The sequence below is a fragment of the Neopsephotus bourkii genome, unplaced genomic scaffold, assembly GCF_033783945.1.
Source record: "Neopsephotus bourkii isolate Nb327-2 ecotype Australia unplaced genomic scaffold, CSIRO-AGI_Nbou_v1 NB_1642, whole genome shotgun sequence".
Classification (NCBI taxonomy): Eukaryota; Metazoa; Chordata; class Aves; order Psittaciformes; family Psittacidae; genus Neopsephotus; species Neopsephotus bourkii.
Genome location: NW_026902117.1, coordinates 3,721 through 24,175, shown reverse-complemented (window position 1 = coordinate 24,175; position 20,455 = coordinate 3,721). Strand labels below are relative to the sequence as shown.

At 39.1% G+C, this 20,455-nt stretch overlaps 1 protein-coding gene across 2 annotated transcripts in view; it reads left to right on the top strand.

The window, feature by feature from the left end:
• LOC133223709 (coiled-coil domain-containing protein 171-like) overlaps nt 1-17,801 on the top strand; it is a 30,254-nt gene extending 12,453 nt beyond the window's left edge. The window contains exons 5-7 of one of the 2 annotated variants that reach the window (XM_061374667.1): nt 1,199-1,345; nt 15,870-15,962; nt 17,345-17,801. In XM_061374667.1, the coding sequence (XP_061230651.1) occupies nt 1,199-1,345; nt 15,870-15,962; nt 17,345-17,509 (405 nt within the window). In that variant the 3' untranslated portion in view covers nt 17,510-17,801. The remainder of the gene's footprint in view (nt 1-1,198; nt 1,346-15,869; nt 15,963-17,344) is intronic. The other variant, XM_061374668.1, reaches the window with a different exon arrangement.
• The last annotated feature ends 2,654 nt before the right edge of the window (nt 17,802-20,455 follow it).

Below are 20,455 nucleotides of genomic sequence, written 5' to 3'. Positions count from 1 at the left end.
GTTTTGCAAACTTTGGAAAAGACTTGAATTTCTTTGATCTTCATGTATAAACATGGTTCTGTCAGATTTCAATCTTCCAAAGATTCATTCTATATGAATAATTCATTTTCTCCTCCTCTTCCTTCTTGCTCTGTAGATGATTAGTAATTTCTAGAAGTAGGTTATATAATGTAAGAGTAATAGAATTTGCAGACCAACCAGTTTATTTTCAAAAAATGTCTCTTGCCATGGTATTGAATAGGAGTAAATGAACAGAAGGACTTATTGTAATCTTTCTGTGTTTTGCACAGAAAGTCATTTTAACAAATTGGGTCTCCAAAGGTGCTCCAACTAAATCACAGGATTTATAGCTTGTTTCTGATGCTAGTTACAGAAGAGCTTATTCCTGTCCGCTAGACCAAAGCTAGTCTTTTGGGGACTTCTGGGATCTCCATCTTAAGTATGCGCTAGACTAGTGGGGGTTCATTATTTGGCTACTTTCCTCTGAGCTGAGTGTGGTGTGAATGTGGATTTTGTAGCAGTGACTCCGCAGAGCTGTTGAGTCCAGTAGAGTTAGTAATTATTGCAGCCTGTAGCTTGGTTCAACTTCTGAATGTAGAAATTGAAATGGAGAACAGCTTGGTTATTTTATTCTACTGAGAACTTTGTAGTTCATGTAGATAATTTTTTAAAGTAATTAAATTTTTAGACAGATGGAAGTCTTTCTCAGAATAAAAGAAATGAAGATTACTTAGTCTATGAGAGTAACTGTTTCTAAAAATGTCTGATTCGATATCAAGTTCTAACAGTTAAAACCAGAAGAAAACAGAACTTCTGTGCCTATGTATCATTTTGTCAAATGCACTTAACCATTTCCAGCACGGCCATTGAGCTGAGAGAAAGAAGAGACTGGAAGAGCAGCCTTGTACTCTTTTAGAGAACATATCAGGTGGGGAATTGGCTCTAATTTTAGTTTTACCTCAGAAGGTCATGTTTGTAGTTATTTTTGAACCAACACATTTTACCTGGTGATGAACGAAGAGCATGTGCTGTTGGGTAAATGGTTCTGTTGACATGCTAATGTGTTAATTTTAGTAACCTATTTTAATGCAGTCTCCACTTGCAAAGTATTCCTCTTCTGGTCTCTCTACTATAATACTTTAGCTTAGTAAAAGTATCTCTTAATGCTTTTTTCTTCTTCCCCCCCCTCCCCCCCCAGGGACAAAACGATGCATTGCAAAATATATGTAAGAAAATGAAAGATATGGAGATGGAACACAGTGGCTGTACTGAGCTGCTGAGGCACCAGGTCAATCAGATTGAACACAGTGCTGAACGAGAGGAACAACTGAAGAAAGAACTTGAAGTAAGGCTTTTTTTGACTATTGCTGTTAATCTTAACAAGAGCTGACACTCTGAACAATTTCATTTTGAAGGATGGAACCTTCCAGTTAGGCTGTAAACTCTGTATACTGGATTAACAAAACATTGAACATCTGTTTCACAAAAATGGCGGAACAGGTGAATGCTGTTTACACCGTGTGCCTGACTTGAGACTGGTGTTTGAACAGCAGATGGGAAAAGGTTCATGTAAGCGTGAAAACAAGGCTAACTTTACTTTGGTAAATCTGTAAATTTTCCCTAATCTCTTAATTTGTCTATGTTCCTGCCTTTTTGATTTAAGAACAGAAATTGACTATTAGTGGATTGGCAATGGGAGAATCTACTGGAGCTGAGAAACTCATCAGATATTCTACTAGTTAGGGGACATAGCATACTGGAAGATTACAGTGGTCTTATGGCAGCCTCTTCCTATCTTAAATGCTACAGGTAATTTTAGTTTACCTGTCTGTTGAGTGACGCCTGTTGCTGAGAAGTCTCAAGTCTTCAATGTGTTTGTTTTACTAAGCTACTAGTTCTTTCCTAAGTTTCAACATTTTGTTTGTCCACTGATAGATAGGCTTTGTAGTAAATAAGATATCTGTATGAACAGTCTAGACCAAGACTTTCTTGGTAGAATGTTTGTCACTGCAGAAAAGCATACTGACTGGATTATTATTTATCCTGATGTAAGTTTTCTTTAAAAACTTTTATATATTTTCTGCAATGAATTTTAAAGAATTGGCAGTTGCAGTTTATTGGGAGCCCTTAAAGGAATAAATGGCATACAGTTTTCAGTGTTTTCTGTTACTTTTTCCTTAAAGGCAAAAGAAGTGTTTAAAGCATTGATTGCTAGGTTAAGTAAAGCCCTGCATTAAAGATGAAGTACAAAAGAAAATTCCTACAGGGAAGATCAAATCTCATCAACTAAAAAACACTCAGTAATTGATCAACAAGGTAGCTGTTTGTGCCCTCAAAGAGATCTACAGGAAATCTATTTTCAGGTATATTGTGAACTGCACGTATTGGGCTAGGCAGAATTAACATCAGTTGGAAAGTGCTGCATACTGTGAAGTTCCAATAGCCCTTTTAAAAACAAAGATTTTTGCTTCCAGGTACTTGAACAAGGGTTTTTTTTGGTAATTTCACAGCTTTTAATATGTTGACTATACATTAACTATATTAATATATTACCTATATATTAATATAGCTAGTATATATTAATATTATCTATATTAATATATTAACTATACTAAATATATTAACAGTAATTAATATATTGATATGTCATGATAGGAATCATGAGCTGAAATGAGGAGAGGCAAGATAGCAAATTATTTGTCTTTCTCAATATCTTGATTCGGTGTACTCATTATTTAAATTTGAGAAGCAAGCACTCAGTTCCTTGCAAATGTATAACTACTGTGCCCTGGAGATGGTTTTATCAGGGAATGCTGATAAACCAGAGTCAGCTAAGATATTTCTATTGCTGCTTGATTTTTATTAAATTCTTTTAACTTACTGAATCTTTTAATAATGTCATAAGAAAACAACACATTCAGACTACAGAAAAATCAGTCTTGTGGAACTTGCAAGTATAGCTATTTTAACAGTGATTAAAGAAAGTATGTGATGAAACCTCAAAAGTTTTAAGCAAATTAACACAAGTCCCTGTGAATTAAAGTCTAAGTTAGACTGCAAGCATATGCCTTACTCTGCTTGCATCTCACTTTACCATCTCAAAAGTAAATAGCATGTATGTGAGTGTCTGAAAGGGCCAACAATAACAACATTCTATACTTGAAGTCAAAGAGAGATTAATGAGCATCTTTGAACATACCTTTATTCTTTAAGAAGCAAAAGCACTAGATATTTTAAGCTTTCAATATTGATCATACTGTAGACAGTATTGATTACTGTAGTCTTCATACTAGATAGTGGACTCAAACTCCAGAATTTGTAACAACATTGTCATTTGCATCTTGTGAATGCATTTTGTGTGGTCATGAAAGGCTGCAAGAACTCTGAAGTTCAAAGTGCAGGTTAGTAAAATCTATTTTCTGTTCTCTCACACATAATCCTTTCTCCCAAAAACTGTATACTGAGGAACAGATTACTATTAAAAGAATTTGAAATGTAATTGCAACCTTTCTATGATTTATAAATTTGTTGTTCTTCTTCCTCTCTAACCTTCTGCAGCACAATAAGGCAGAGGTATTAGCAGCTTCTCATGCTGAGACACAGTGGAAAGACCCCAACCAAAGGGACCAGATGAGCTGCTCTTCACCTCTGTAGCTCAGTTATTGGAATTTTGGTCTTGGAGGCTGTAAGGGAATGGTGTTCAAGGACAGACTCGTTGAATAAAGGAGGGGAAAAGAGCACAATCTTCATATCTAATTGTGTTTGAAAGAAAGGATTATGCCATTCTAAAAGGACATTTTTAGAGGAGGGCCACAAGAATGATCAGGGGGCTGGATCACCTCCCATATGAAGAGAGGCTGGGAAAGTTGGGGCTGTACAGTCTGGAGAAGAGAAGGCTTCATGGAGACCTCATAGCAGCCTTCCAGTATCTGAAGTGGGCCTGCAAGGATGCTGGAGAGGTACTCCTCATCAGGGACTGCAGTGATAAGATAAAGGGCAATGGGTTTAAACTTAAGAAGTTTAGGTTAGATATAGGGAATAAGTTCTTTACTGTGAGGGTGGTGAGGCACTGGAATGGGCTGCCCAAAGAAGTTGTGAATACTCCATTCCTGGCATTGATCAAGGCCAGGTTGGACGGAGTCTAGGGTGACATGGTTTAGTATGTGGTGTCCCTGTCCACGGCAGGGGGGTTGGAACTAGATGATCTTAAGGTCCTTTCCAATCTAACTATTCTATGATTCTATTACATTCTGCATTCCCAAGTAGAAGGAGGTGCTTCTGTGAAGCCTGAAGATTGTGGGAGATTAAATACATTAATTTTAGTAGAATTTCCTTTTCTCTGCTTTAATAGCTGGCTCATTAGTGTCCTAGGTTCTGTGGATAACATTCTTAGTTGCCAAATACATTGTGGAAGGGGCATTAAAGAAGGGCACTAAAGCATGGGCAGTACTTTTCACTGTGTGCCAACATGCCAAGTATCCATGTTTTTCTCCCATGTGGTGTTACATGTGTACTGTGGTGTACTAGCTGTGAGTTTAAAACTCCAGTCCCGTACTTGCAGCTATGGTTAAATAAAACTTATTTTTGCCTATGATGTCACTATTTAAGATGGATTTCCATTGAGATAGAGAAGCTTTAGAATAGTATGCCTGAGACAGAATGGTCTACATTTTCTTTCGTGAAGTAGCCCTACATTTCTTTATCTCTCTTTGTGGTATTTTTAGCTTGTAGATCGAAATCTGGTTTTCTGGGAGAATGGACACAGGAGACATTTCAATTTCCATGCAGAGTACCTTCTGTTAATTAGCATTTGGTTAGAAAATGTGTGCTTAAGTTCTTGTTGATGGCAGCAAACTTTAGGTGATTTGTCTGAAGAATAGAACGTCTAAGTCAAAGGCAATCTTACAATCTTTTGTTATATACTTCTACTTGATAGGCAGTTGAGGATGAACTTCCTTGGAGTTCACAAAGCTGTTCTTTCACTACCCTCTGCTGGACGTAGGAGAGGAGTCCATAGGAAAATATTTGTGTTTCAATAATGAAATAAAATGGTAGATTTAGTGTATTTTTCTTTTTGTACAGTGGCACTCTTGCAAAAGATTGTATCTAGGAATGAAGGTGGAAAAAAGTCTGTGCCCCCCTCCTTTTTTCTGTTTTTTCCTAATATTTGTCTGGTTTCATTCTTCAATGTGGAAACTGCAAGCCATCCTGTTCCCGATATGTGGATAATTAAAGAAGAATAATTGCTGACAGTGCAGCTGAGTCTTGAGTAAGCCAGGGAGTGTTTGCGTGCAAGGTTAGGCTGGGAAGCAGCCTGGGGAGCGATTGCTTATAGAATGGAATTTATAGTGACTGACAGCGGTCACTGCGAATGATGTAGTTGCTCTTTGGCTTCATGGCTCAGACCTGTATCTGTAAATTATATATTACCATGCTTGAGTGAATAAAGGGGAACTAGTTGTGAAAGTAGTGTGTGTGTGTTTAGCCTCTTTCTTTACAGACGCTGCACTTCAATATCTTAAACATGTTCTAGAATAAGACATTTCTAGTTTATAGAGTTAGAAATGACAAGAAAGGCTAACAGCCAGTTTCTGTGGATTCTTCAACTGAAAGGTAGCTGTTGGTATAGTGTCTAACCAGCTAGCTTTTCTAATTTGCAGTGATACCAGTGTGGTAACACTACATAGACATGGAGTCCTGAAGTGGAACACATACTTCGAACTGTGGAATATTTCGATTGGGAACTTTATTATCATTCTGCATCTTTAGCCTGAGAATAAGTAGTCACACAGATTCTTGATGTATTTATATTGAACTTATCAATATACCACTATTTTTGATAATCAGTTTTCTGGAAGCAGTATATTTCATTTTAGCCTTTAGCTCTATTGCTCTGCAAAGATGATTTATTGAGGAATATAAAGCAATTTGTATATAAAAAATAGTGTTTATTGTGGTGTGTCTAGTTGGCAGAAAGCAAAGTGGGAAAGCTGTTAACAAACAGTGGAGAAAAGTGGAATGTGGATTTTGCCATAAGGAAAAGAAATATTATTTCGTAAATTTCAAACTCATTGTCTTGTTCACAGAAACATAGTCATTCTCTATTGTTTGTTTTATGTGTTCGACTGTGCCAACTCTTACTAATCTGGAGCTCAAGGTCTCTTGGATTTTTTTAAGCGTTTCTCATGAGGTCTGAGAAATGTCTCATAACTTGGTCCATTTTATTTCTGAGATGGATATGTTGCCATACTTCTGAGACTTTGAATTACCATTTAAAGAATGTTCCCTTAGCTTTCACATTGCCTTTCTTGCTCTTCCACCTGTAAGTCCACTTCTGCATTTGCTGAAGTTATATGTGTATGCAATAGTGTAAGGCTGTGGGTATATTAAATTTCTTATTGTGTCTAAGTCAGTGAAACATAAATTTAGGTCCTGGGTAAAAACACCCTCCTCCTCCCTGCCCCATGAAACCCACAGACATTGTATTTATTTTTTTTTTCCCCCTCCTATTTCACCATGACCTGCAATGGTACATAAGTTACAGCTCTCGTAAGAAAGACTTGAAAAAGCTTCAAGCATTGCAAGAGAGGACACATTCCTCAGCTAGTTAACAGTGCCACTGGATAAAATTTAAACAACTTTTTTGTCCTATATGACTACATGCTTCTTAATGTCTTACCCTTACTTAATCCTCTGCTTTCTAGTGTCTCCACAACTGGCATCTAGGAATTATAGCTACTCTGACTGTCTTGTATATCCTCTAAGCATTTTATGTAGCGATACCTTTGTGGTGACTCCAGAGTTCATGTTTCTCCAGAGACAAGCTCATTGTCATAATGGACTTTCTGAAAGGACCTTTCTCTTAGTCATCTCTTAAGCCATTATATTATTCAAGTCCAGTTTGAAGGCTGGACGTAGCTCATTATCTGACCGAAGTTATTTGAATATTTATGTAGCCCTCTGCAGGAGTTAGTAAAAAGTCACAGGTTAATCTTGTCTGTGCATGGATAAAGTATCAGTTCATGAACTGTTGCAGGGGTTTGCCAGCTACTGAGCATGAGAATCAAAAGGGACATCAAAAGAATTGTTTGTAGTTAAGTAACTTTATAGTTACTAAAAGGTTGTTTATTATCCGGACAGGAGATGGCTCCACCTTACCATGATCAAGAAGCATCAGCATTTCTAACACTAGGTCGAAATGGTCATCACATCTCCCAAAGATGAGTTTAGATCTGACCTCCTGATTTGAATTATACAGAAATGTTTTCAAGTAGAAAAAAGTAGGATCTTAATCCGAATATGGAAGCACACAAACAGTGTGGGTGGATGATGATCCAAATAGAAGATACATGTGTCCTCTTCACTTTAACCTTTATCTTGGCTGAGAATTTCAGAGAGGGATTGAATCTCAGCCATGGGGAAGTGTCAGTATCCTGACAACTTGTTAGTAAAATGAAACTGAAAAATCTTTCAGAATTGGTCTAAGTAGAAGCAGAGAAGAGGAAAAAATACTTCTGTTACTGTATCTACTTCTGTTACTGTATCTGACCTTAGTAAATGTACTTTTGTATTTTTCCTGTTGTTTTCTTTGTTGCTTATCTGATAAAGGATATTTTGATGTACATGCAAATGTCACATGATTACATTTTCATGGCTGTGGCATTGCATATATGTAGGCTACTGAATTATTCTTTCAGTACATGGTGCCCCAGTATTCACAAATGTGGCAGTACTTAGAGGAAGTGCCAAGGGTCTGAGAAAAGTGAAGCCACAAAGGCCAGTTTGGAAAATGGTGTTGCAAACTGTTAATGTGCAGAATACATCTCCTAGAAACCACATTAGCATTGACATGTAACAGGACAATGGAAAAAGAGGCTGAACCCTAAAGGATAAGAGTAAACATATAGCATTGTTGCCTACAAGTTCTAAGGCTGGCATTGAAGTTTTCATGGTGATTTTTATATGCTGTTTCTCAAAAGTCACAATTCTGTCTGTGCTGTAATGGAAACATCCTAGATATCTTTGGTTTTTAATTAAGACAGAAATTGACTGAACTTGAATATCTCAGGAAACTTTGGAGATTCCATGGTATGGAATAGCCCTTTGGCTAGTTTTGGTCAGGTGTCCTGTCTCTGCTCCCCCTTGGCTTCTTGTGCCCCTCGTCATTGGCAGAGCATGAGAGACTGAAAAGTCCTTGATCAGGGTAAATGCTACTCAGCAACAAGTAAATCATCTGTGTGTTATCAGCATTGTTCTCAGACTAAAGCCAAAACACAGCGCTGCACTAGCTACTAGGAAGAACATTAACTCTATCCCAGTGAAAACCAGGACAGCTCCCCAGTATAAGAGAGACATGGATCTCCTGGAGCAAGTCCACCGAAGGGCTGCTAGAATGAATAAGGGTCTGGAGCAACTCTCAAATGAGGAGAGGCTGATGGAGCTGGGCCTGTTCAGCCTAGAGAAGGCTCAGACAGAATCAGATAAATATATATATATATATATATACACATATCTGAAGAGAAGATGTCAAGAGGATGGGGCCAGAGTCATCGTGGTGGTGCCAGGCAAAAGGGCAAGAGGCAATGGGCATAAACTAAACTGCCAGAAGTTCCACCTGAACTTGAGGAAGAGCTTCTTTACTGTGAGGGTGTCCGCGCACTGGAATAGGTTTGTCAGAGAGATTGTGGAGTCTCCTTCACTGGAGATATTCAGGAGCCATCTGGACACAAGCCTGGGCAATGTGCTTCAGGTGACCCTGCCTGGGCAGGGAGGTTGGACTAGTTGACCTCCAGTAGTCCTTTCCATCCTAAACCACTCGTAACTGGTCTCCAGCCGGACATTGAGCCATTGACCACAACTCTTTGTGTGCAGCCATCCAGCCAGTTCTTTATCCACTGAGTGGTCCATTCATCAAATTGATGTCTCTCCAATTTAGAGACAAGAATGTTGTGTGGGACAGTGTCGAACGCTTTACACAAGTCCAGGTAGATGACATCAACTGCTCTACCCCTGTCCATCAGTTCTGTAGCCCCATCATAGAAGGCCACCAAATTGGTCAGGCAGGATTTCCCCTTAGTGAAGCCATGCTGGCTGTCACCAAGCACCTTGTTGTTTTTCATGTGCCTTAGCATGCCTTCCAGGAGAATCTGCTCCAAGATTTTGCCAGGCACAGAGGTGAGACTGACTGGTCTGTAATTCCCGGGTCATCCATTTTCCCCTTCTTGAAAATGGGGGTTATATTTCCCTTTTTCCAGTCATCGGGAACTTCACCTGACTGCCATGATTTTTCAAATATGATGGCCAGTGGCTTAGCAACTTCATTAGCCAGCTCCTTCAGGACCCGCGGATGGATTTTATCAGGACCCATGGACTTGTGCACATTCAGATTTTTAAGATGGTCTCAAACCAATTCCTCTCCTACAGTGGGCCCAAGGTCTTCATTCTCACAGTCCCTGCATCTGCCTTCCAAGACTTGGGTGGTGCGGTCAGAGCCTTTGCTAGAGAAGACCGAGGCAAAGAAGTCATTCAGAACCTCAGCCTTCTGAGAGCTTCCTGAGGGGCCTACGTTCTCCCTAATCTGTTTTTTATTTGCTATGTACCTGTAGAATCCCTTCCTGTTATCCTTAATATCCCTAGCCAAGTTTAATTCTAACTGGGCCTTAGCTTTCCTAACCTGGTCCCTAGCTTCCCGGACAATATCCCTGTACTCTTCCCAGGCTGCCTGTCCTTGCTTCCACTTTCTATAAAACTCTTTTTTCATTTGAATTTTCCTCAGCAGCTCCTTATCCATCCAAGGAGGTCTCCTGGCCCTCCTGCTGCACTTCCTTCTAGTTGGGATGCAACACTCCTGAGCTTGTAGCAGGTGATCCTTGAAGACCAACCAAGAGTCTTGAGCCCCCCTGCCCTCTAGGGCTATATCCCATGGAACCTTACTAAGCAGGTTCCTGAAGAGGCCAAAGTCTGCTCTTTTGAAGTCTAGGGCAGTGAGCTTGCTGCACACTCTTCTCACTGTCCTAAGGATCTCAAATTCAACCATCTCGTGGTCGCTGCATCCAAGGCTGCCCTGCAGTGCCACATTTCCAACGAGCCCTTCCCTGTTGGTGAGCACAAGGTCAAGCATGGCACCTCTCCTTGTTGGCTCCTCTATTACTTGCAGAAGGAAGTTGTCTTCCACACAATTGAGGAACCTCCTGGATTGCTTGTACCGGGCCGTACCGTCATTCCAACAGATGTCAGGGTGGTTGAAGTCACCCATGAGAATGAGGGCCTGTGAGCGTGAGGCTTTTCCTATCTGCCTATAGAGTGCTTCATCCGCAGATTCCTCTTGATCAGGTGGTCTATAACATATCCCCACAGTAATGTCTCCCATCGCTGTTTTCCCTTTAACCCTGACCCACAAGCTCTCTGTTAACTGCTCACCTGTCCCCAGACAGAGTTCCATACACTCCAGCCTATCCCTAACATAAAGGGCAACTCCCCCTCCGCGCCTGCCAGGCCTGTCTTTTCTAAAGAGTCTGTAACCTTCCATTCCAACACTCCAGTCATAGGAGCCATCCCACCATGTTTCTGTGATGCCTATAATATAGTCCCGTAGACGAGCACACATCTCTAATTCCTCTTGTTTGTTCCCCATGCTACGGGCATTTGTACAGAGGCATCTGAGCCGAGCTCCAAATGAAGCCGGCTCATTGGCTGGAGCAGCCGGAATATCTCTGCATTGGTCCAAGCATTTATTATAGGTGCTGGCAACTGACTGGGTGTGTTGGGATGGAATGATGCCCCCTTCCTCCAACACATCTAGTTTAAAGCCTCCTTGACCAGTCTGGCAAGCCTCCTACCAAAACTGCTGAGACCAGCTCCACCAGCCCCCGCTAGACCTGGCCTACAAACTTGGGTCCCATGTTCAAGACACCCAAACCCCTGACTGTGACACCACCCTTTTAACCATTTATTAACCTGGCTAATCCTCCTAGCTTTTTTTAGGTCCTCCCCTGTATCCTGGAGAATAGATGAGAAGACAATCTGAGCTCCAGAGCCCTTAACCACCTCTCCCAGGGCTCTGTAGTCCTTCTTTATGTTCCCCAAGCTACTACTACTAGCACCCACATGTATCATCAGAAGTGGGTAATAGTCCGTGGGGCTTAGCGGAGCAGGCAGCCTCTCTGCCACATCCCTGATTCGTGCCTCTGGTAGGCAAAACACCTCCCTTGAGATCGGGTCAGGCCGACAGACGAGTGCTTCTGTCCCTTTCAAAGTAGAATCCCCTACTACTACAACCCTCTGCTTTTTCCTGCCAGCACCAGTAGAGATCTTCTTTACTAGTGCATCAGCCGGCTGTTTCTGGCGCAACTGCATTTCCTCATGAGGCCCCTGCAGGACAGCAAAGCTGTTCTGCGTGGGGGCAACAGGTTCAGGAGGAAGTCCCTTGCTTTTAATTGTTCTTTTCCTTCTTTTTTTCTTGGGTTTTTTTGTCACCAATTCCCAGCTTCGAGAGCTAACAACCTCCTTCATTCCTCCATGAGCTACAGGGGAAGCTTGATGACTCTGCACAGTTTGGGCAGGGAGCAAGCATTCCTGTTTTCTCTCAACTACCCTGACATCTTGTAGCCTATTAATAGCTTCCCGCAGCTCAGTCACCTGCTGCAGGAGAGCCTCCACCAGAGAGCACCGAGTGCAGCCCTGCCCATTGTGTACCTTTCCCTCACCAGACCAGTGCAGGCACTCTCTACACCCCAAAGTCTGCACTGCAGCCTCCCCGCTCATCGGCGCTGTCTGGGTGCCTACGGTGGCCACCGCCGGAGCAGCCAGAGCAGAGCTCCCAGAGCAGGCCCTGGTCATACGGCGAGTGCTCACCATCCTGCTCGCCTGCCCCCGCCAACTGCCTCGACCCGCTCTGTTTGCCGCGCTCCCTGGGGCACGTTTTTAACCAATCACGGCTGGCGCCGTTCCTCCTGGCTCCGCCCCCTGTGAGTCAGCTGCTCGCGTCAGCTGAGCTGCCTGCTCCTGGGCAGGCCCTGTCGAGGACGTGAGGCTCCCTCGGTGTCTGTTGTCGCTCTGAGTTGAGCTCATCCCATCCCCTTTCTTTTTGGTTTTTTAGTATGGTGTTACAGGATAGATTCATACCTGAGCTTTCTCTCACAGTGTATAGTGGATCATTCTCACTAGTAAAGCATGTAGCTTCTCATTGTGAAGGGAAGTGCATATGGGTTTCAGAAGAACTCGTTTGAACCATTACTAGCAGAACAGACAGTATTTTTTATGTAGGTTTTTTTTTTGTTTGGTTGTGTGTTTTTTTTTTTTTTTTTTTTTTTGGCAGCTGTATTATTCCCAAATAAAACTTCAGACTCAGCTTTGAAGCCACGTGCAACTTCTGTGGCTGATGTGTACTTTCATAAACAGTGATTCCAAGATTCTTTTAGCAATCTAGGCAAATCTAAGTTTCTTTATATTAATAACTCTGTTGCTTAGCAAGGATTATGTACTAATGGGTGGTTAGATATCTCTCACAAAGTTTTTGTTTTCCCACAGATGTCCCACTGTTTTGCTGGTATATGGCTTCATTTAGATTTGCAGGATGTATGGTGAACAATAAAGTACAGTAATCAAATCATAGAACCCAGGAAAAAGAATATTCACTGTTCCACTGGACACAGACAGCATCTACATTAGTTTCTTGATTTGCATATTTGTAATTTTTCTGCAAATTTTGGTTGGACATTAGGAAGAAATGAAGGTGGTGAGACACTGGAACAGGTTGCCTTGAGAAGTTTTGTCTGCCGGAGTCCTGGAAGTGTTCAAGGCAAGGTTGGATGGGGCTTGGAGCAACCTGGTCTAGTGGAAGGTGTCCCTGTCCATGGCAGGGAATTTGGAATGAGATGATCTTTAAAGTCTCTTCTAACCTAAACCATTCTGTGGTTCTGTGATCATGGTGGCTTGAGGAAATAGACTCTAAAGAATTATACCAAGAATTGACACCTATATGCTCTGTTTGTGTTGTGGTTTAAACCCAGCTGGCAATCCAGAACCACGCAGCTGCTCGCTCACTGCCCCCCATTCCTCCTGCTGCTCCTGGAGGGATGGGGAGAAGAATCGAAAGAATGTAACTCTCAAGGGTTGAGATAAGAACAGCCCAGTAACTAAAGTATAACACAAACCACTGCTGCTACCACCAGTAGTAATAGTGATAAGGGAAATAACAAGGGGAAAAAAATACAACCACTCACCACCTGCCGATCGATACCCAGCCCAACCTGGGCAGTGATCTAGCCCTCCCAGGTAACTGTTGCCAGTTTCTTTTACTGGGAATGATGTGCTGTTGTATGGAATACCTGCTTGGCTAGTTTGGGTCAGGTGTCCTGTCTCTGCTTCCTCCCGGCTTCCCCTCCTCCCTGGCAGAGCATGAGGCTCAGAAAGTCCTTGATCAGAGGAAACATTACTGAGCAACAACTAAAAACATCGGTGTTATCAGTGCTGTTCGCAGGCTGAAAGTCAAAAACACAGCACTGCAGCAGCTACCAGGAAGGAGAAAAATGACTGATACTGCTGAACTCAGGACAGTTTGGGAGAATTCAATTGCTACAGTTTTTTGTTCTTGCAGATGCCCTCACTCAAGCTGTTATTTATTCTTAAGTTTTCTTCTTGGGACTGAAGAAATCTAACACTTCTAGGGGGCTCCATATGAGAGCAGAGTTTAACCATTTTGATAGTGCCTTGCATCTCTGGTTTCAGCTGAAGAGAGACCAAGATAAAGGCATAGTTCTACTTTGGATGCGTGCTCAGGAAATAGACTTGGAAGCCAAATGCACTACAGAGCTTGTGTAATAGTTATTGTGCCTAAAAACTTTACTTGCAGAATCACTTTGTTTTTCCATTTTAGTTTTTGCTAGGAGAGTAGACACTTGAAGAAGCCAGTCAAAGACAGGAAAGCATTTTTACTCTTGAGGGTGTACAGTAAAATATTCTCAGTGACGTTTCTATTTCTTCGTTTTGTTTTTTAAAAATTACATTTCCCACTCTTAGTATTGTGATAGGTACCTTCCTCACTGTTTCCTTTATTCTTCTCCTCAAACTGAGAATTATTTTGCAGCTGACTTTTAAAATGTTATTAAAAAAATGAGATCCATATCACTGACATTTATTGTTCACTGACTACTTTTACTAGGCTGACAACATTCTTGTATAAAACCATCCACTGACAAATGTCAATCTGTTGAAGGATAACTAACGAGTTCTTCCAGACTGAAGCAGGAGGTAGTTTGCAAATTTTTTCATTAAGGGCAAAAGGTAGTAGGAGCTGATATTTGGAAGGAATAATACTGTTAAGAGCCTAAATCAAGCAATTTTGAGAATAATCTTAGCAGTATCAATGTATAGTGAGAGTGTTTGTGCAAGATTTGTGTTTTTTTTTAAATTAAGTGTATTAAACAGATTAAACTCCTGGGAAGAGTGAAGGTATAAGCTTTTTGTCAGACCTTACTGTGAAGTAAGCTTGGTAAGCTCTGTGCTGTTGCTGCTTTTCTCTTTACTAGGCCTTCCGTGGACATCAGTTTCAAAAAGTCTTTCGTTTTGTGTGTGTGTGATTATACAAAGTTTCAATTTATTGCCAAGAGCTTTTATTTTAGCATCTGTTAATGTTTCTCTTCTTTTAAACATTCAGAATCAAGATGCAATCTTATATGCTACTTTGTTTTGCTTTTCAAAAATCAGTAACATTGATTGTATTTATATAACCTTAAGTGTGCTTATGGTAAATGAGTTTTTAATATTAATTCCTTTTTTTGATATTCCTGATTTAACTTGAAGCCAAGAGATGTTTTGGGATGAATTTTTCTTTTCAATTCAGCTATCAGTCAAAGTGAAAAGATTTTATTGATAAAAAGCATTGTAGTTAAGATTGCATGTGAATTTCCATTATAGCAGATATGTAGTAACTACTGGTAAAGGTATTTTTTTCTTTATCTGAGCATACATATCTGGTGATTGCTTTTGTGTTTATTGTAACTTGAAAGAAACATTTTCAGCCTGGATCACTCAAATTTCCAAGTAGATTTCTACCATAGTCATTTGTGGTTTTCTACTTTCCTAAATGTTGTAAGAATGGATAAGAAAGATGGAACAGTTTAATTCGGAAAATCCCATTTTGCTTAGGTTATTCATGCATGTACAGATGTTCTGTTGTGTAATGAGACATAGTAACTGACTGAAGAAATCAGGATATTTGTTAAAAGTGATCAAGAACATCTGGTAATTGCTAGACAAAATCATAAGAGAATAGTTACAGGTCAAGGAATGCAACAGTAAAAATTTACTAGATTAGTACTTTTAAAACATTACAGAGTTCAGAGATTTTTGTTGTAGGGAAACTATGACTAGTTTTGGGCTGCAAAGCAATCTGTCCTAAGCATTTTAATTGGAATTTAAGTGCCAAAGCCAGCATATTTTTGAGGAATACTCTTACCTTCTCTGAGCTTCCTCTGTCTTATATTTTCATGTGTCTTTATGTTATGTATCTGATTATATTGCCTCAGGTGACAACTTTGGTGAAAAAGAAAATAGTAAGGGAATAGGTGAAACATTTAACTTGGTCTTTCTGCCTTTTGGCTGCAGATGCAATTTTCTTGGTCGTAAAAAATGCAGAAATAGCATAATGCTACATCAGTTTCTTTAAATATAAAATAATAAATATTCTAGATATGTAAAAATTATTTCTGTGTTTATTTGTTGGTATGAGTTTTCACAGTTCCAAAGTACGAGTAGTTCAGCCATGTTATCTTGGTGAATGAAGTCCTAATATACTGAATGAATAGAATAATCTTTGTGTCATGTTTACTACCTCTCTGGACTTAAGTTTCTTTAAAATGTACTTTTAGGCAGCTACAGTGAGAATAAAGAAACTGGAAGAAAACATTGAAGCAGAGAGAGCAGCACATTTGGAATCCAAATTCAATTCAGAGATCATCCAGGTAAACTTTTTGTTAAATACTTTGTAGAAGTTTACAGTAAAACAGTTGAAGTGGTAAAGATATAATCTTGAAAAAATGTTAAGACTACCTACTCGCTTTAGTGAAAACACTGAATAGGTTTTTTGTAACAAGTGTTAAAGTTGTAACAGCTGATGTATAAAAGGAGACAACAGAAAAATACCTGCTTTTCAGGGAACATTTGAAGCTACTAGAATACAAAGATGTTATTATATTTTCTTATTTAAGTCTGAGAATCCCACTAGCATTTAAACAGTGAGGGGAAAGAAAATGTTTCACAATAGTTAAACACTATACTACTGTTTCAATATCCTGCCCTGTATCTTTTGAATGGGCACTTAGAGCTATTTGGAGATAAAGTGCATGGGTCCAACTTTTCTAGGACTGAGAGCTTAACGCATTCTGAAACTACACTTCCAAATGTGGTTATTCAGAGTACATTCAACGTCAAAGTTAGGATATCTGCATTTGCCAGTGAAGATTGATTATATGAAAAAAGTGTAGTATATATATATATGTAAAATGTAGTATGAATATTAAATGTTTGTATTATTAAGCTGTATGACATTGGGTTTGACCCAGTAAAGTAATTACGGGTTACTTTAAAAAGCAAGTGATAAAAAGCTGAATGGTGGTTGCTTAGTAACCTCCTACTAACAAACCCTTCACACTGGACTTCTGAAAAACTAAGCAAAAAAAAAAAAAAAGAAAAAGTAAGTTTGATTTTTTTTTTCCTTATTTTCTGAGTAAATAAAATAAGTACTGCCATTCTTCACTCAGTTGCTTTCTTATTCTCATCATCTTCTCTATGCACAGGCACTCAATTTTTCTAGAGTGATGATTAAACTAGTGGATTTAGTTTTCTTAATTTCCTCTCTCTACTTTTACAACATACAGAGGAACTGGAGGGTAACATTCCTTACAGTAAGAGACTTACCTTTTATGAGTGAATGACTGGTGAGTTTTTCTTCCTTGTTCGTATACATGAATAAGCTTCAAGTGTGTTTTGTGCTGAGTGGAAATACAGCCTTTACTGTTAATCCCATGCTTCCATGAGTCTACTTAAAAAAAAAAAAGAAAAAGAAAAAGAAAGAATTCCTCTGGAAAATTTAGTAATAGATGAAAAACAAAAAATCCAGACACCACCAAAGGAAAAAAGTTGCTTCTGGTCAGTGTATCTATTTGTTTTCATTTGGAACTGTATGTATTCATGCATTTTTACATGTGTTCGGTGCTTTCTGTGTATATACTTCCATATAGAATTAATATAATACAGTTTACCAGCAGAAGACAGCATAGAACAGTATTAGAGATCATGATAGTTTTTCCTAACTTGCTTTAATTGCTTTCTTATCACTTGGTAGTTAAGAGTTCGAGACCTTGAAGGAGCTTTGCAGGTGGAAAAAGCCAGCCAAGCAGAAGCTTTTTCAAATTTAGAAATGATCAAGAAAGAGTTTAAAGAGATAGAAAATGCATATGAGAGAGAAAAACGCAATGCCCAAGAGAACCTGGAAAAACTCAGTGTGTAAGTTAACTTTTGAATTCATTGTAAAGTGGCAGTAGTCAGCTTGAGTACCACTTATAGTTTACATTCTTTCTAGTTTTCACTCACTGGAAAACAGTCTGATGCAATTTGCCAAACTCAGCCAAAGTTCAGAACCTGGCGTTCCATTAATAAGTTCATATCAGTAACCATACATATTATGAGTAAGTAGAGAAAATAACTGATCTGTTATAGATTATTTGCCAAAGCACGGGTGTTGAAAATAATAGATATGATAGGGTCCTGTTTCCAGTAGTGCTTGAGAGGAGTGTAGCAAAACATATGTGTCAGGTTTGTAACAACTTTTTTTTTTCTGTATACACTTATTATGAAAACAATACTTTTTTTACTTCAGTGAGCTAGATAAATCTTGAAGATTTCTGTTTTGAAGTTCCGTATAATTTATAGTGGATAGTCTTCATTTTCAGCTTTTGAATAATTGTGGAAAGTTTGAACTTTGTAAGAAGGAATAGAAAAAGGGGTGAAGTGTGTGAGAACAGGCACAATTACTTGGGATTCTGATTCCCTTCGTGCTCAGCGCAATCTTTTGTGTCTGTGGTAACAGATGGCTTTTGGAAGAACAGCTTTATTATATTCCCCAGACAGATAGAGGATGTACAGTACTAAATTTTCTTCCCTGGGTGAATCAAGTAGATATTGGGCTGAGAAAATGTCAGGAAGAAGAATCGTGTTAGAAGACGGAGAACTGAGGAGTAGGTGAAATAAAGGATAGTAGTAGGTGAAGTTTAGAGAAAGAGGAGGTTTAAGAAGACTTAAAGCAGGTGGCACACAGTGGGGGTATTGGCAGAGACTAGAGCTAGTAGAAGGGGTTGGAAAAAGACATAGGTGTCATTTCTTTTGATCTAGGATGATATGGGTCTGTGCACTAGGTATTTATATCGACTTACTCAAGCAGTAGTGGAGGGCAAAAGAAGCTGGTTTTCCTACAAGTAAGGAGGTTTTTGTGCCTGGGCCTTAGGTAATCTTTCTATATGCATGGTTACAGAGATGCTTTTAGTAAAATAGTTGAAACCTGTGCTGTATTATAAACACAGCAGAACTGCAGTTTTTTATCTTTATAGGTCTTTTGAAAATTAATGTGATTCTGAACACATGGGTTGTTCATTTTAACTTTCATAACAATTGTCCTCTCAGGAACTCCTCTTTTAGCAAATTTTTATTTTCATGTTTCTACAAGATGTTTTATCTTGGATATCTGTGCTCAGTAATAATTTTCAGTAGAAGATCCTCTAGGAAGATTCCTTTTGGCCCCACATGAAATTAATAAAATATATGGGTTCCTCACCTGCATTTTTTTGAAATGATTTTGATTGGTTGATTTTATCACATTAGACCCAAATTATATGCATGTGCACTTAGGTTTCCTTAACAGAGTCAGTCAGAGCATTTAATTCTGAGAATTATAATAGTTTCTCAGATGAGCAGATACCTGTTACCTCAAGAAATAGTCTTAAGTGGAGTACTGCATGCACATGGAACAATGCTGCCCGATTGTTACTGTGTGGAGCTACACTGTCTCTTAGGTATTGAACACTGTTTCAGTAACGCTGTATTTTTTCTAAGCACTTAGCGGAGTGTAATTTGCAATTTTGAGGTTAGCAACAGACATGTGAGTCTTTTAAGGCCTGAATTATTCTGTTATTAGCATGAATATGTTCTGAGAATCAAGGGATGAAAATAGATATAAAATGTAAGCTAATTAGAAGCATTCTTAATGGTAGCTTAAGCATCTGTTTAGGAATTTTCCAAGCCATTAGAACTTTACAAGTTTTACCACAAGATCTGCCTTTCAAATTTGAAGTTAGTAGTGTTAGTTAAAAATTGTGAAAATCTGCAAGTGATAAATTTCCAAGTCTTTGAGTTAAGGATACTTTTTGGTATTAGATTATTAAAAGAATAAAAATAATTGTTTTTTAGAGGCTGGTGTTTTTTTTTCTTCTATAAGAAATACCAGACTAGGAAATACAGTACTTATGGTTATGGTACCAGTTGCATTAGGAGTTTCAGTGTTGGTGCTTACAGAGAAGTGAGACTTCTCTTGTGTTGCTAAAGTACAACAAGAACTTTAAACAGCCTTTCCCTTTTTCTTTAAACTGGGTAATTCTGTTCAACACTTCTTCCTCAGGAAAGATTTGCCCTGGTTTGTGTCAGTTTATTTTTCGTTGTTGTTTGGTTGGTTTTGTTTTTTTGTTTGTTTTTTTTACCTGCTTGTTTGTCTTTTCATTTTGTTTTATTTTTTCCTGGTACGAAAAAGAAATTTTGCCTAATTAAAGCATCTGTTCTCTGTGTTAATTGGACATCAGAATAAATTTTGTCTAATGTCCAGAATAGTACTTATCACTACTTGTAATCATCTGTTGATTCAGGCAGTGACTCCTAGCACCTTCTGCCAACTGAGTTTTTGAAAACAAATTATCATCTGTGATTTTAGAGAATGCAAATACTTCCATGAAAGCTGGTGCAGTTAAACAGTTGGTGGTTTTGTTAATAGAGCTCGAAGAAACAGAAACAGCCTGTCTTTATAATTTTGTTAGTCCAGACACCTGAATTTCCAGAGCTCTATAAAGATGAGTAGTGAAGGTCAAGCTTTGTCTCAGATTGACATCTGTATACTCAGTTCCCGTGAGGTAATTATGTGTGGTGGGCATGTAATACCTTGTCGTTTCTTGTGCCTTTTTTAGTCTTTGAAGCCTACAAGTATTAGTAACATTGGTGAATATCAGTGATTGCGTTCACTAGATCCCTCAAGAGAGAATACAAGAGCCTTTGATCTACTTACCTTTGAAGGCTGTGATCCCTGGACTCCAGACAATGTCAGGAGTCTGGCTTTTTCTTTTAAGCTGTGATTTGACATCCTACCATAATTTCTCTTTCTCTGGAGGAGTCCTCTGGATTTTGTCTTAAGGCCTTA